Raw genomic sequence first — 15,548 nt, forward strand, 5'->3', positions numbered from 1 at the left:
TATAAAGGAGGTAGTGGGTATCTTGTTCCTTGATTTTGCTCTTACTTTCCTTTGATGGGAATGCTTATAGTATTTCCCTTTTAAACAAGATGCTAGATTTTACTTTTTTAAAAAAATCAGAAATGGGTGTTGCATTGTTTGTCCTTAGATCTATTACTGGGTGAATTATATGAACAGACTTCCTAATATTGAACTATCTTTGTGTCAGTCATGCTGTATCTTAAAATGTGCTATAGATTCTGTTTGCTAATATTCTATTTAGGACTTCAATTAGGACTCAACATTCATATGTGAGATTGGTTTGTGGTTTCTTTGCACAATCTTTGTCAGATTTAGGTATCAATGTTATATTAGCGTCATGAAAAGAAACTGAACTTTCCTTCATTTTCTATATTTTGGAACACTTTGCATAATATTAGTGGTTACCTTTAAAAGGTTTGGTAGTTTCTCCTGAAACCATCTGAACCAGTAGTCCCTCGATAACACTATCCCTTCTACAGAAATTACTTTCACTTTCCATCTCTACTAAGATAATTCTTTTCCCTTATAGGTTATTACAAAATACTGAGTATAGTTCCCTGTGCTATACACTAGGTCCCTGTTGGTTATCTATTTTATTCCCTGCTAGTAATTAATACTAAGCTGAACTGTCCCCCAAATGACCTGTATAGTCACATTAAAATTAAAGCTAAAGCTAAAATATAATATGTAAAAGTCAGCAGGGTTATATTAATCTCATCAACTAAGTATAAGATTTTATGTTTGCCAATGTTTAGTACTTATTTCCTGAAATCTTATCTACCCTCTTCAGCTTCAGTTATATTCGATAGACATTAAGAGCTGACCAGAGAAAATATTTATAATAAATGAAAAGAAGGCATATATAAGTATATATACAATAATGACTTAACTGTAAAACAAAATATAAATATGCCATATTTTATACACCAAAATATTTACAGTGATAGTAACTCTATGAAGGCAAAAACCCCTGTCTTACTCATCTTTGTAGTGCCATCTTATAGAAGAGTGCCTGGTACAAAGTAGGTGTTCAATAAGTGCTTGCTGAAAAAACTGAAAGTGAATAATATATGTTCTCAGAAAAAGGGGTACTCAATCAAGTAAATATATGAAATTTTAATATTTTTTTATCTGAAACATACAAAGGCCTAAAGATAAAGTCGATACCTAACTAAAATTTATGTAACTTCATTATTACAAAGTTAAGTCTTGAGTCAAAGATCCAGCTCTAAAAATATAGTCTCAAAAATCACATATCTACATGTAACACTAAAACAAGTAAATTGTCTTAGGCTGTATCATCATTATCCACTGCAGCATAGATGGCTTGATTCCTCCTCTTGATTTTCTTTCTTTGTTCAGGTTCATGTTCATCACTCAGCCTCTTCAACGGCACCTTGGTTAAGTCCTTTCCATCCCCCAACTCCACAGGGTCACCGCGATTCCCCTCCTTGCCAACTGGGGAACCGGATGTATCATCAGAAGATACAGTCATGGAACCTGGCAAGATCCTGATGTCAGAGAAGCTTGCAGAGAAGTCAGAAGCTTGATCAGAAGATGGCTCTACAGATGGTGTATTCATGTCACTGTGTGCACTTACAATACTATCATCATATTCCTCTTCTTCATCTAACATTATCTCGTCTGGATTAATAGAGGACAGGGCAGATGTGTCTGTGTTATACTCACTAGGGTCTTCTCCAGAGTCATTACTCTGCACGTCATCCTGCTCTTCACAGTCACCACACAAGTGCTGTTCTTCCTTGGCCTTCTGAAGGCTGATGTTAATGTCAGTGATGCCAAGTTGGGCACAAAATCCAGTAGTCTGAGGATTGATCCTATGAACCAATTGCATTTGTGTCTGTGGCTTGCTAGGATCATAACAAGCAGCTGTTACACTAAAGTTACATGGAACTCTGAGGTCATGATTCAATTTTTCCAATACTTCGTTCATAGCTTCTTTTGTTGCACTGTAATCCCACCTAGAAAAGTCCAAAACAATAGCTTTTTATATTTTATCAGCCTCGGACAACAAATGATGGATCTAACTATGGACGGCAGGTGCATTAAAAAATAAACCACATTTCAGAATTCCACTTCATAAAATTATAGTTCACTTAGCAAAGGACCATTTTGAGATTAAAACAATTCTTAGAAAAAGCTGTCCTTAACTCACTCCCTAAAACAAGTACAAATTATTTTAATGTGTGAACCAAATCTCCATGGTCTTAAAGTTTCATGCACTTATATGCGCTTATAGTTTGATGCACTTATACACTTATTTGGGTTGGTGCTCAGCAGTCTATTTTCTTGGATCTCTCAGATGGAAAACTTGCAATTTTCATACCAGTCAATAAACCCTGAATTGTAGCAATAACTCCGTTGATTTAAAAAAATAATAAGGTGGAGGGGACAAAAACTGTGCATACAATGGAGAGGGAAAATCCTAAATAAGGTCAGACTCACCTTGTATGCAGGCCATTATTTTCAGGCATATTCCATAGGCGCTCACTCACATTGATAAGATCATTAGTAGCCCTGAGAATGGCGAGCCATTCAGTATCATACTCCAAGTAATCAGGAGCACTGGGGTCGTGTTCTATTTCTATTACCTACAAGAAGAAATTGGTAATTTTAGGAAATACATATCTATTTTTAATATTCTAAGAATGTCAGTATAACAATAAAGTTTGAAAGGAATTTAATTTAATAGCTTAAAAACATGAATGTAACTTAAACATTCCCAAAGAAATCTCAGAACACATAAATTACAAACAGCACCAATAATTTCTGAAAGGAGACAATTTTTTTTTAATCACTGGAAGAGTAAAACTATATTGCAAAGTTATTTCATTTTCTTTTTACCTGAAGAAAGTCTCTGTGTGGTAAGCATTTGTCCAGGGCTAGAAATTTGGTTGCTTTGGCTGACTGTCCTTTATCCTTGGCCTAGACAATATGAACCATGATTTAAGAAAGAATGTTAAAACATCACAAGCAATTCAGACATTGAAAAGGATGGAAATAATCTTTATTACCCAGTCCCCTAAGTTGTGTGTCAAAGGAACAACGGTTACTTTTCCAAAACAAGTTAGCTCTATACCCCCTTGTGCAATGACAAGCAAGGCACTTACACTCTCTGGGCTTGGGCTTCAATTTCCTTAAAATAGTCGAAGAAGAAAGAAATGGTGGTAATGATAATGTTAAATCAAAGCAAATAACACACATAAACCAAAGCATATAACACAAAGGTTAAAGATCAGACAACAGAGGAGCTTATAAGTAAATTGGCAGAGCTAAAACTATACAACTCGTGGAAGAATTCATAGGAGAAAATCTCTGTAACCCTGGGTTAGGCAAAGATTCTCAGATACAACACCAAAGTAGATATATATATGTATACTCCATAGGATGAAATACTATCCACCAATAAAAATGAAAGAAACACTGACACATGCGACAACAAGAATAAGCCTCAAAAGCAAGTAAAGGAAAGAAACCAGTTACCAAAGACTATGTATTTTGTGATTCCACTTACATAAAATGTTCAAAAAAGGCAAATCCATAGAGACAAGACAGATTAGTGGTTGCCTGGGGCTGAATGTTGACAGAACAAAGACTGACAGCAAAGAGGCACAAAGGATCTTCTGGGGTGATGGCAGTGTTCTAGAACTGGATTATATGATGTTTGTACAACTCTGGAAATTTACTAAAAATCACTGAATTCTACACTTAAAACAGGTGAATTTTTTGATATGGAAATTATACTCCAATGAAGTTCTTTTTTAAAAAGTGAACCAGCAGAAAGAAACATGGGAGGATCACAAACATGAAGGTCACACTGGAAGAAGTAAAAAGTGACTCACTAAAAACAGCAGGGCAGGGCTTCCCTGGTGGCGCAGTGGTTGAGAGTCCGCCTGCCGGACGCAGGGGACACGGGCTCGTGCCCCGGTCCGGGAGGATCCCACATGCCGCAGAGCGGCTGGGCCCGTGAGCCATGGCCGCTGAGTCTGTGCGTCCAGAGCCTGTGCTCCGCAACGGGAGAGGCCACAACAGTGAGAGGCTCGCGTACCGCAAAAAAAAACAAAACAAAAAAACCAGCAAGGAACATGGAAGAAGAAAGACAAGGAAGCAAAAAGCGATGGGACACCCTGCTGAGGACCAGGGTTCAATTCAGTGGTGGGGAGGGACTGAGAGGTGGGATGCACAGAGATCACGGGCAGATCCTGGCAGCAGGGCAGTTCTGAGGAAAGATGACCTTTGGTGTTAGTAAAAGGGCTCAGACAGAATACTGGTGAAGTCAGAGGCAGTTGAGGAGCAACAAAAAGCGATCAAACATATTAATTCAGAGACACAAGTCCCCGAGGTTGACAACAGAAGACAGAATCAGGGAAAAGTAGCAAATTAGGTGCTTCAGTAGCAATCCAAGAGCATCATGAGCCCCGAGAGACAGAGATGTGGGAAAGGTGGCTGACAGAAACAGAAGACGTGGACGTGAGAAGAGGATAATCACGCTGGCAACAGCCCAAAGGAAAATGCAAGAGTAACCTCGCCTTCTTCTCCCAGTGAAGCTGGGGACTAAGAATAAGCCCACAACAGAGAGGGCCCACAGGAATGTTTTCAGACAGAATCTTCCAGACCGTGTGCGAAGAGCATCACCGAAGTGTACCTCCACCGCAGAAAAGGGTTTGGTCAGGTAAGTTCAGGAAGCGCTGCACAACCCATCCCCCATCTCAAAGAAAGGTAATGCCCCTTATTAGCACACTGGACTCTCAGAAATTCTACAGAAGCCTCTGGGAAGAAATCCCGAACTTTGCTAACCCAGCATTTTCTAAACGTATTTCCTATGGGATACTTTATGGGAATGTCAGAATTCAACCAGAATCAGAGGTGAAAGGAAGAACTGCATAGTTCCATTAAAGCCTAACTCTAAGTAGGTATTTATTTTCTACTTTGCATCAAGCACCATCCCCATGCAATTACCAAAGGAAAACTCTGGGAGTCATTCTATATTCACTCCTCCCTCTGTCACTAAATCCTGATGATTCTGCTTCCAAAATCTCTCTGGAACCTGCTTCATTCTCTGTGTTCCCTCTTTGCCTTAGGTTAGAACCTCATCTTTTGCCTCCTCTGCCTCCCATTTTACATTACTCCAATCCACACACAAAACTGCTGCCGAACTAATCCTTCTGAAATGAAACTCTGACTTCATGACCCCCAACCTTCCCCATTACCTCCTGGTTAAAACCCAAACTCCAGAGCATATCCCAGAAGGCAGCTATGATCTCGCTCCAGCTTCATCTCTCCCTGTGCCTCAGCCCCAGGGACCAGCTGCACCTCCCCAAAGGCACCACGCTCTCAGACCTTCCAGCCTGTGCACACATCGGTCCCTGGGCCTAGATTACCCTGATAATCTGCTTCTTCCTGGCACCATCAACTCCTTTAGAAAACCTTCTCTATCCCTTCATCTCTCTGTCCACATCCCCATCTCACCATGGCCTGGCTTAGGTGTTCCCACAGTATCCTAGCACTTTTTGTCACAAACTTATTACACTATTTTATAATTGCTTGCTTGTCCCTTCTCCCCACTGGATACTGAGTTATTCACAAAAGGAAAGTTATCTTTGATCTCTTTCTCTAACTTTCCAACTATGCCCATAGGGCCTAGCCCATAGATGTTCAATAACTGTTTGTTAAATCAAAGAATAAGCATTTTGTTTTCTACCTGATGCTGCATCAAGGCTGCAAACTTCACATGAAGGTGTGCAGAAAACCAGTACGTAGGTTTTAAGTGCTCTAAAAGTTCTGAGGCAGCGGGACTTCCTAATGTGTTACTTTCCACTTCTTGTCGGAAAAAAGATTTAGTCTTAAGAAGTTGCTTCTTATTTCCATAATGATATATACTTCTCGGCCAATCATGAGATAAGAATATGTCCATAGGCTGCTTCAGCTTTAACAGAAAAAGAAAAGAAAGAAAGCTCTTAAAAACAGATTAACCAAAAGCAATCCCCTCCCTTCTCTCCACCACCACACAACCATTTACCCACGGAGATCTGTAGATTTCTGTGTAATTCATTCTAAGAACACTTTATTTAAGGAAGTCACAGAAATACTGAGCTACTCACTCATCGAGGCAAAGAGAAACACCTTTCTCTCTGCCTGACAAATCACCTTTATTTTCCGTGGCAAGGCAGTTCAATAGAGACACACTTTGATTAGACTGCCAATCAGCTAAGGTCTTTAGCACTGGGTTTCTAAAATCTACAACATGCACTGTTCTTTTCCCTTTCCGTAAAGAAACTACTGTTTTAAGATCAATGTCCAGATTTCATGAGACTTGTAATGTAAATGATACAGTAAACCTAACCTACAGTAAACCTTTTTTTTTTCTGATGGACTCACATAGTAAACACCAAACAAACCTCTCTGTTTACTACAAAAATTATATTAGAGGTATTTAAGGTAGCTGGTGTCTTCTTGGGGAGAACACAAAATATACTCCATACTGTCAAGTAATCCAAAACAAATACTTGGACAACTAAATTAAAATAATTTAAGTAAGTGTTCAAGAAAATACAAAAGGTAAGATAGATATGATTAACCACTGAAAAGTTGGTATGGGCAATAAGTGCTACAAAAATTCAGAGAAGGGTGAGGACTTTAAACTAGAACACTGGTTGGGAAGTGAAATCTAAGCTGGGTCTCCAAGGACCAGTAGGATTTAGATGAGTAAAGGGAAAAAGGATTCCAGGTAAGAAACTGTTATGAATGGGGCATACCTGTAAACATCTTTATGTTCCAGTCGAGGCTGTATGTATGATGGGAAGGGCCTGAGTTCAGTCTGGCAGGCTCTACCAGCCTGCAGGCTCTGGCAGGCTCTTAACTGTGTGGGAAGTCCGGGCAGGTTACTTTATCTATCTGAGCCTTTGGCCTCTCTCCCTTAGTGTGACAAAGTTGGACACGCTGCATGACAGAATTTGAGTGACAGTTATATGAACTATCACGGATGAAAGCTGCTTAGCCTGGTGTCAGACATTTAATGGGTTCACAAACAAAAACCTAGTTTCGTTTACTCTCCAGTTGAGCCAGTGTTTCGGTCATCACCTTCACAATTTTCCCATATCATCTTCACTATTATTTTCTATTTAATATCATTATTTAAAATAAAATATTTAACATCTTCTTTCAAGTATCACTTTATTCCAATATATATTCTTTAGCCTTACCCTAAGGAATAGTAGCTGAAGTCATGGATCAAATATTTTATTATTAATCACTAAAATAAATGTATAGCCATTAAAATCTAAAAAATGTTCATCTGTGAACCTCCTAAAAACAACTCAAGATCCAAATTGTGGAAATACCGAATTGAGCTCTTCTTGGAAGTAGCAGATCAAAATACATTCTGGTAGAGAATTACTTTACCATTTTTTCCAGTCTGCCGTAATGTACTTTTTACATACCTGTTTTAATTTGTAGACTTCAATATTTCTCACATGATAGATACTCCTTATTGTAGCTGCATTATAGGGGGGGCACTCAAAATGACCTTAAATTGAAGAAATAAGTCATATTCAACTCCCTTAAATACTGCAAGTATAAATACATACATACACTTCTCCAAAACTGATGTTTGTCATCAATGCTTTTGGTTCTTGAAAATTTTATTAAAAAAACACTGCTCTCAAATGCTGGTATTTTCTAATAACTGATCACCAACTATAAATCTAAATAAGTGGGGGGCTTATGATTTTTTAAATTAAATTATATTTAACTTTGGAATACATTGTTTACTCACAAAGTTTAAGATTTAAAAGATACCATCAGAAAGGTATAGGGTAAGGGGGAGTGGGGGTGAGGGAAGGATGGATTGGGAGTTTGGGGTTAGCAGATGCAAATTATTACATACAGAATGGATAAACAACAAGGTCCTACTGTATGGCACAGAGAATTATATTCAATATCCTGTGATAAACCATAATAGAGAAGAATATGAAAAAGAATGTATATATATGTGTAACTGAATCACTTTGCTGTACAGCAGAAATTAACACAATATTGTAAATCAACTATACTTCAATAAAATAAATTAAAAAAAAAAAAAGAAAGGCATAGGGTAAAAAGTATTCCTCCTGGAGGGTAGACCCTAGTGGGTACCTAGAGCTGGCGTGGGAGCAGGGATTAAGTTTGGCACAAAACTTTTAGGCATGACAGAGATGTTCTAAATCCAGATGGTGCTAAAGGCTGCATAACTCTACAATTTACTAAAATCACTGAATTGTGTACTTATAATGGTACATAAATTTTACGTCAATCAAGCTGCTAAAACAAGCGGACGGGGTTCTCTTATTCCTTCCCCCATCCATCAGTAACCCTACCTACAGGGAACCAATGTTAATCAGGTTTCAGTATTTTATTCCAGGGATGTCACCTATGCATATAATATACATATTTCTCTATCCTCCCTTTTTTTTTATGCAAGTGGCAGTATAATTTATACATGTTCTGTGCCTTGTTTTTTTCACTTTATTTTGGAGTTCTTTTCATATTAGTCACACATAGAACTGCTTCTTTTTCCTTCTTTTTGACTTCATAGCATTGCACTGTATAGTTATATCATGACACATTTAACTAGTTCCTATCTTTTGCTATTACAAACAAGGCTGAAATACATTTGTTTATATCATTTTGCACTTGTGGAACATATCTATAGATAAATTCCTGGAAGTAGAACTCCTGAGTCAGAATAATTCTATAATTTCCACAGATGTTACTAATTTTCCTCCAAAGAGTGGTTCCAATTTGTGCCCACACCTGCCATGTAGAAGATGGCCAATTTTTGTAGACCCATCACAATAGTTCAGAATCATGGGCAACAGGGCAGCAAGGAACAGACTTGTGATTTAACAGTTACACTGAGGATGTAAGTTTTAGCTGTCAACTTAATTCATGAAATTTTAAAATCAATGTGGATCCAAGCTATTCCTTTAACTTTAAAATCAAGATATAATTCATTCAGATACAGTGTGGTATATTTATACAATAGAATACTATTCACAAATTTAAATGACAGAGTTACATGTATCAACATGGATTTCAAAAACATATTAAACAAAGAAGCAAGTTGCAGAAAGATACATGTAAAATGATACACTTATATGAAGTTTAAAACATGCTATATAATACACTGTTTTAAGCTGTTACTGATATGGTAATGATTTAGAATAATCAAGTGAATGATAAACACCAAATTCAGAATAGTGACTGCCTGGTGAGGTAAGGGAGGAATAAAAGGAGAGAGATGGGACTGAGGACAGATAAACAATGAACTTCGATTGTATCTGTACTCTTTTATTTCTTAAAAATCAAAACTAAAAGTGGCAAAATACCAAATAAAACTAGATGGTGTATACACAGATAATACATTCTAGTGTTCTCTATTTTTTCGTATTTATAAAATATTTTATAATATAAATTTAAGAATAAATTAATCAGTTCATAGGAGAAATCCAATGAAAAAGTCAAACTGTATATTATGCTTAAGTTACTATGGGGCATAGAAGTTCTAAGTTTAAAAACAAGTCTCAGAATAACAATACTCACTTTGCTGTATACCTGAAATTAACACCACATTGTAAATCAACTGTACTCCAATTAAAAAAAGAAAAAAAGAATGTAATAAAATGTAAAAAAAAAAAGCATAACAATACCTTTTCGATAGTCATGAGATTTAAAGATACCAGAGATTCCACCAATCCTTACACCTCGGTATTTTACTACACCTGCCAAGCCTGAAAAATTACATAGTTAAATAAAATTACTGTAGGCAAAAAGCAATCGTTTTTTGGTTAAAGCAATCTTTACTAACTGAACAAACAATTTCGAGGCCTAGAATATCACGCAGTCTTAAAATTATTTGAAAATTAAGTGTCATGATGAGGTTGCTCTTTTACATAGAAAATATGCCAACAATATATAACATAGAGTAGGGAGACAGACTACGGAGGCAAGAGACTGAGCAGAAAAGAAGCAACAAATGAGACGGGGAGTGTGAAGAGGGAAACAGACATATATAAATTTGGTACCTAAAGGAATAAGGGGATGGGGCAGGGGAAATAGGGGAAAATGTCCTATGATGGATTTATATGTTATATATAAGGTATATATAACGTATACCTTTGACTTATAGAATATAGAAACCTGCAGTTTCTATATTTCATTTGATTGATCATCTCCAGACAATTTCACCTTTTCACAATACTACAGTTGTCAAAAGATGATCCATCAGTAATGATGTAGAGAAATTAAATTTCTGAAGTTATAATGTCATCACTAGAAACACCTGTAAACATTTAAATAAAGAGATGAAAGGACTGTATAGTTTAAAAGGACTAAAACTGAACCTGAACCTAATCAGGTCTATAAATCTAAATGCAGATTATAAGCAATGCAGAGGATAAAAGGAACACGTTAAACAACCCAAGGAAATCCAATCAGCTAAACCCAGAATGTGGGAAATTCTGCCAAATTTCCCATTTTCTTCAACAAATAAACAGCATGGGGGTTTGGGGGAGAAGAGAGTGCGAAAAGGGACAGTTATAGTCTAAGAGACTTCAGAATCATGACAATCAAATGAAGGTGTGGACCCTGTTTGGATCCTGTTTGAACAAGTCAACTGTAAAACAGACATCTTTGTGATAATCAGGGAAATCTGAACATGAACTAGGCAACAGATGATAGGTAATAGGTATAATCATGATAGGTAATAGGTATAATAGGTATAATCATGTGGTATAAAAAATACCACAAAAATTGTGGTATTTTTTTAAATCCTCATCACTGAAAAACACATGCTAAAGTATTTACAGGTGAAATAATCCGATGGCTGAGGTTTGCTTTAAAATACTCCAGTTGGGACTTCCCTGGTGGTCCAGTGGTTAAGAATCCACCTTCCAAAGCAGGGGACACGGGATTGAGCCCTGGTCAGGGAACTAAGATCCCACATGCCCCTAAGCCCCTAGAGCCCGCATGCCACAACTACTGAGCCAGCGCACTCTGGAGCTCCAGAGCGCCCAGGCGCCACAACTAGAGAGAAGCCTGCCCACCGCAAGGAAGATCCCACGTGCGACAACTAAAGACCTGACGCAGCCAAATAAATAAATAAATAAATAAAATATTAAAAAATAAATAGATAAAAATAAGATAAAATACGCGGGTCACCTCCTCCCACAAAAGAGATTAGGCGGGGAGTGGGTTGAAAGAAGGATGGCAGAACAATAATTGTTGTTAAAGCTGTTTAATAGGTACAGAGATTCATTATACTACACTTTTGTGTATGTTTAAATATTTCCATTATAAAAAGTTCATTTTTTTAAATTTAATAAGAAGAGTAAGAAAAAAAATTAAGGGACTGTAAATCATACAGAAGCTCTTTGCAGTTATATTAAGTACTGCTTAAAGCACTAGATGATGCATGGACATATTTTCATGATTACCCACTTAAATGAACTATTTTAATTAAATTTTCATGATTATTTAAATCAAGAGACATTCCCAAAACACCATACATTTCAAGATGCTGATCAACTGATAAACAAATCCTGACAGGCTCTTCCATGCCATCAGACCAAGAAATTACCCAAGAACACATACCTAAATAATAAATGTTTGGTGCTACCCAACCACCATAGGGTAACTCTTGCAAATGATTTGAGGCTTCATGGTTACCCCCGATGAAAATTGTGAGAACTGGGGCCTTTTTCTCTCCAGAGTAATACCTAGAACATAAGGGTAAAGTTGTCAATTGGCATAGCAGAAATGAGACATAGAGAAAAGCAATTGGGCATGCCTGTACTATTAGGCATAGCAGAAAAGCAAAATAAGGTCCGAAGTAAAAAAAACTTGAGCTCATCATAAAAAGTTAAGCTCTTTCTAAACGAATTGTCCATCCTTGTCCTTAAGAATGATTCAGGGCCGCCACCTTGGGTTCAAGCCAACGTATATTCAATGAGGTCAAAAACTTTTGTCAGTTCACTGCAACAACTTTAGTTTCTAGAATGAGGACTAGCACATAGCAAGCGTCCAATAAAAACTCCTAGATCAATAAATGAACTAGTCCCAGAGTCCTATTAAGCATAAAGTAGATTAACCTGTCAATTTCTTCCTCCAGATTTTCCCCTCAGGCTGTGATCCCTTCCGAAACAAAACAGATGAATGGAAGGAAGAAAAGTGACATTTACTAAGCGCCAGTTCCTAGACACACAGCGTAAACAAAGACGGGAACTAAAAGAGACAGCTGGTCCGTGGCAGACAGGATTCGAACTCAGCCCGGGTTCTCAGCCCCCACCGCCGGTTAGTCGCACCTCGCACCGCGGGGGCCCGGGCCCAGGCCACGCCCCTCACCTGTAGAAGGTCTGCATGTGGCGGTACTTGGGCGGCACGGCCATGCAGCGCAGGTCGGCCTCGTTGCGCACAGCCTGGAAGTCGCCGCAGCATAGCAGAAGGTCTATCTGTCCCGGGCCGCGCCGCTCCGCCAGCGCCAGCGTCTCATAGATCTTGTCCAGCTCGCCGTGGCAGCAGCCGGCCACAGCCACCCGCATGCTGCCGGCCCGAGGCAGGGAGCGCTGCCCGCAACCCCCTAAACCAGAGCCAGCCCAGGCCGGACAACGAAGACCCGACTGACCGCTCAGATCCCGCCAACCTTAACTGAGACACCGCCTCCTGCAATTGAGACTCCAGCAATATAATTCACTTCCGGTTTCCAAATCTCGCGAGAGAGAGGTCGGGAAGGGAATGACCCAACACGGATTCCAGGCAGCTTTCAAATCGACTCGTACTTTTCCTGTTTTGGCAAGTGGTTCTTGAAGTCCGAGCAGCCTGACAGGTGCTAAAAATCAAAACCAGAATAGTAAGACAAACAAACAAAAATTCCCGGAAATAGTGTAGTTTGATAAAATCAAACCAAACTTAGGATGAACTTCTCACGGCAAAGATAATTGCCTTAAAGTGATTAGAAACGATTAAACAAACGATTTTTTAAGACCCCCAAAATAAAAATAAATTTAAAATAAAACGTAAAATCTCAGGATTTTGAAGTTATCTCCTCGAAGAGTTTCTAAAATTAGCAGTTATTTTTTTTTAAAGGGGCCAGGGACTCTTCATTTACCTACCAAATGGTTGTCTGTGTAACTAGACTGCAAGCTCAATGAAAGCAGATGAATATCTCGAAAACATCCAGGAGGGCAAAGGACCAGACTAACAACTGAAGAATTAGTGGCCAAGGCAGAAACAAGCAAACAAATAAAACCCTTCTGGCAAATTTAATCAAGAAAATAATCAAGATAATACAGAAAATAATAAAAACCATCTCTGCTCATTAAAAAAAAACTAGATAAAATAAACAATTTCTAGGAATAAAGACACCAAAGTTAATTCAAAATGAAGCAGAAGATGTAAACAAAACAATGACAATAAGAAGACACTGGGACATACACTACCAAATGTAAAATAGATAGCTAGTGGGAAGCAGCCGCATAGCACAGGGAGATCAGGTCGGTGCTTTGTGACCACCTAGAGGGTGGGATAGGGAGGGTGGGAGGGAGACGCAAGAAGGAGGAGATATGGGGATATATGTTTATGTATATATGTTTATAGCTGATTCACTTTGTTATACAGCAGAAACTAACACACCATTGTAAAGCAATTATACTACTATACTAAGATGTTAAAAAAAAAAGACTGGGAAAGTCAAAGACATAAATCCATTGAAAGACATTTATGAGTGATTTATAGGTGATTTCTTTCAAATTTACAAGGAAGCTACACTTTTCATGATATCTAAATCAATCAAGAGGGTAGAAAAAGATGGAAATCTAATATTTCCTATTAGTTTTTAATGTTTTATTTTCCCTTCTGTATTAAATTTTTTGAACTACATAAAGAAGAGATACTTTTTGTGACATTGTTAAACTTAACTTCTAAAACAAAATTTAACTTCTTCCACTTGATTTTCAATCTACAGGAATTATCTTTTCCTGGATCTTTTTTTCTCAATTGAAAAATTGTTAATTTTAATTTTAATTAACTTAAAGTACCATGAACAAATCAAATCTTAAGTGCACATTTTGATGAATTTTTCCATATGTAATCACCCATATCAAGATATAAAACATTTCTAGCATTCCAAAAGACTCCCTTGTGCTTCCTCCCAAGCCTATTCTCCCAAAAGAAAAACTCTAGTCTAACCTCTAGCACCATAGATTAGCTCTACTTGTTTTTAAACTTTATAGAAATATCAGTGTATATTATGTACTCTTTTGTGTCTGGCTTCTTTCACTTAATATCTGTGAGATTCATCCATGAATCTATGTAACTGAGCAGGAGGACCCTATGGGGCCTTCGCAGGGCAGATGACCACCACGCCCACACCCCGCAATGTCCTCCACCTGCCTCTTTGTAGAAAAACTAGCCACCTAGGCCTTCTCCAAGTTCCAAAGAATAAATGTAATTAGAGAAGTGAGAAAATGCAGAAGCAAAGGAAAACAATCAAGCAAGACAAAATAATAATAGTTTAGCCATTAAACAAAGTCAAGGACCTTTAGTTCCTCCTCAAGGGCTATAGATAATAATCTGAGTCAGGGAATTCCCTGGCGGTCCAGGGGTTAAGACTCCGTGCTTCCAACACACGGGGCACATGTTTGATCCCTGAGCCATACCATATCCTTTGAGCTATTTTACAGATACTGAAACTCCCACCAGGTGGAAGAAGTTAACTGTATGCTGATCAGAAGCACGGAGACCCCAGACTGGTTGGAATCAGAAGGTTGATGATGCTGACTCCCAATTACCTCACCACCAACCAGTCAGAATGTCCACAAGCTGATCACGCACCCACAACCCTGTCCTTCACCCTGTCTTTAAAAACCTTTCCCTGAAAGCCATCAGGGAGTTTAGGTCTTTTGGGCACTAACTACCTGGACTCCTGGCTTGGCGCCCTGCAATAAACACTGCACTTTCCTTCAACACACCCTGGTGTCAGTAGATTGGGCTTTACTGTGAGCAGGTAAGCAGACTCAAGTTTGGTTCAGTAACAACTATACTATAGATAGATACAGCCATAGTATACTATTTCTTATTGCTGTGTTGTTTTCCATCATGTGAACATACCACAGTTCATGTATCCATTTTTCTGTTGAAGGACATTTGGATTGTTTCTAACTTGGGGCTGTTATGAATAAAGCCACCATACACATTCTTGTAAAACCTTTTGGTGGACATAACACTTTTCCCCCTTGGATTATGCCCAGGAATGGAATCTCTGGATAACATAGTAGGTATATGTTTAGCTTTAATAGATAGTGTCAGTTGTGCTAATTTACACTTACCTATGTAATATGAGTGTTCTAATTATTCCATGTGCACAACAGCACTTGGTATTATCTGTCTGTTAAATTTTAGCCATGTTGTTAGGTGTGCAATGGTGTCTTCTTGTTATTTCCATGTAGATTTTTTTTTTTTTTTTTTTTTTTTTT

General features: G+C 38.1%; 1 protein-coding gene across 2 annotated transcripts; it reads right to left on the reverse strand.

The window, feature by feature from the left end:
- Window positions 1–1,117: 1,117 nt before the first annotated feature.
- DBR1 (debranching RNA lariats 1) lies at window positions 1,118–12,701 on the reverse strand. Of its 2 annotated transcripts, XM_007464349.1 has the most exons (8): window positions 12,421–12,701; window positions 11,671–11,795; window positions 9,729–9,809; window positions 7,482–7,567; window positions 5,744–5,968; window positions 2,887–2,967; window positions 2,488–2,633; window positions 1,118–2,003 (listed from the first exon to the last, which is right to left on the reverse strand). In XM_007464349.1, exons 1-8 carry the CDS (start codon window positions 12,615–12,617, stop codon window positions 1,310–1,312), a joined length of 1,635 nt encoding a protein of 544 aa, XP_007464411.1. In that variant the 5' UTR covers window positions 12,618–12,701; the 3' UTR covers window positions 1,118–1,309. The 2 variants fall into 2 exon arrangements, with proteins under 2 accessions (XP_007464411.1, XP_007464412.1); XM_007464350.1 differs by lacking the exon at window positions 9,729–9,809 and having other exon boundaries at window positions 1,124–2,003; window positions 12,421–12,645.
- Between the last annotated feature and the right edge of the window lie 2,847 nt (window positions 12,702–15,548).

This window comes from Lipotes vexillifer, unplaced genomic scaffold, assembly GCF_000442215.2.
Source record: "Lipotes vexillifer unplaced genomic scaffold, Lipotes_vexillifer_v1.1 scaffold957, whole genome shotgun sequence".
Taxonomy (NCBI): Eukaryota; Metazoa; Chordata; class Mammalia; order Artiodactyla; family Lipotidae; genus Lipotes; species Lipotes vexillifer.

Coding starts and splice junctions, on each gene's coding strand:
- DBR1 (XM_007464349.1), bottom strand. CDS start 12,617: ATGCGGGTGGCTGTGGCCGGCTGCTGCCACGGCGAGCTGGACAAGATC. Junction 5,969..7,481: donor AAGTCTACAAATTAAAACAG/GTATGTAAAAAG, acceptor TTTCTGTTAAAG/CTGAAGCAGCCTATGGACAT. Junction 2,004..2,487: donor AATAATGGCCTGCATACAAG/GTGAGTCTGACC, acceptor GGACTTTTCTAG/GTGGGATTACAGTGCAACAA.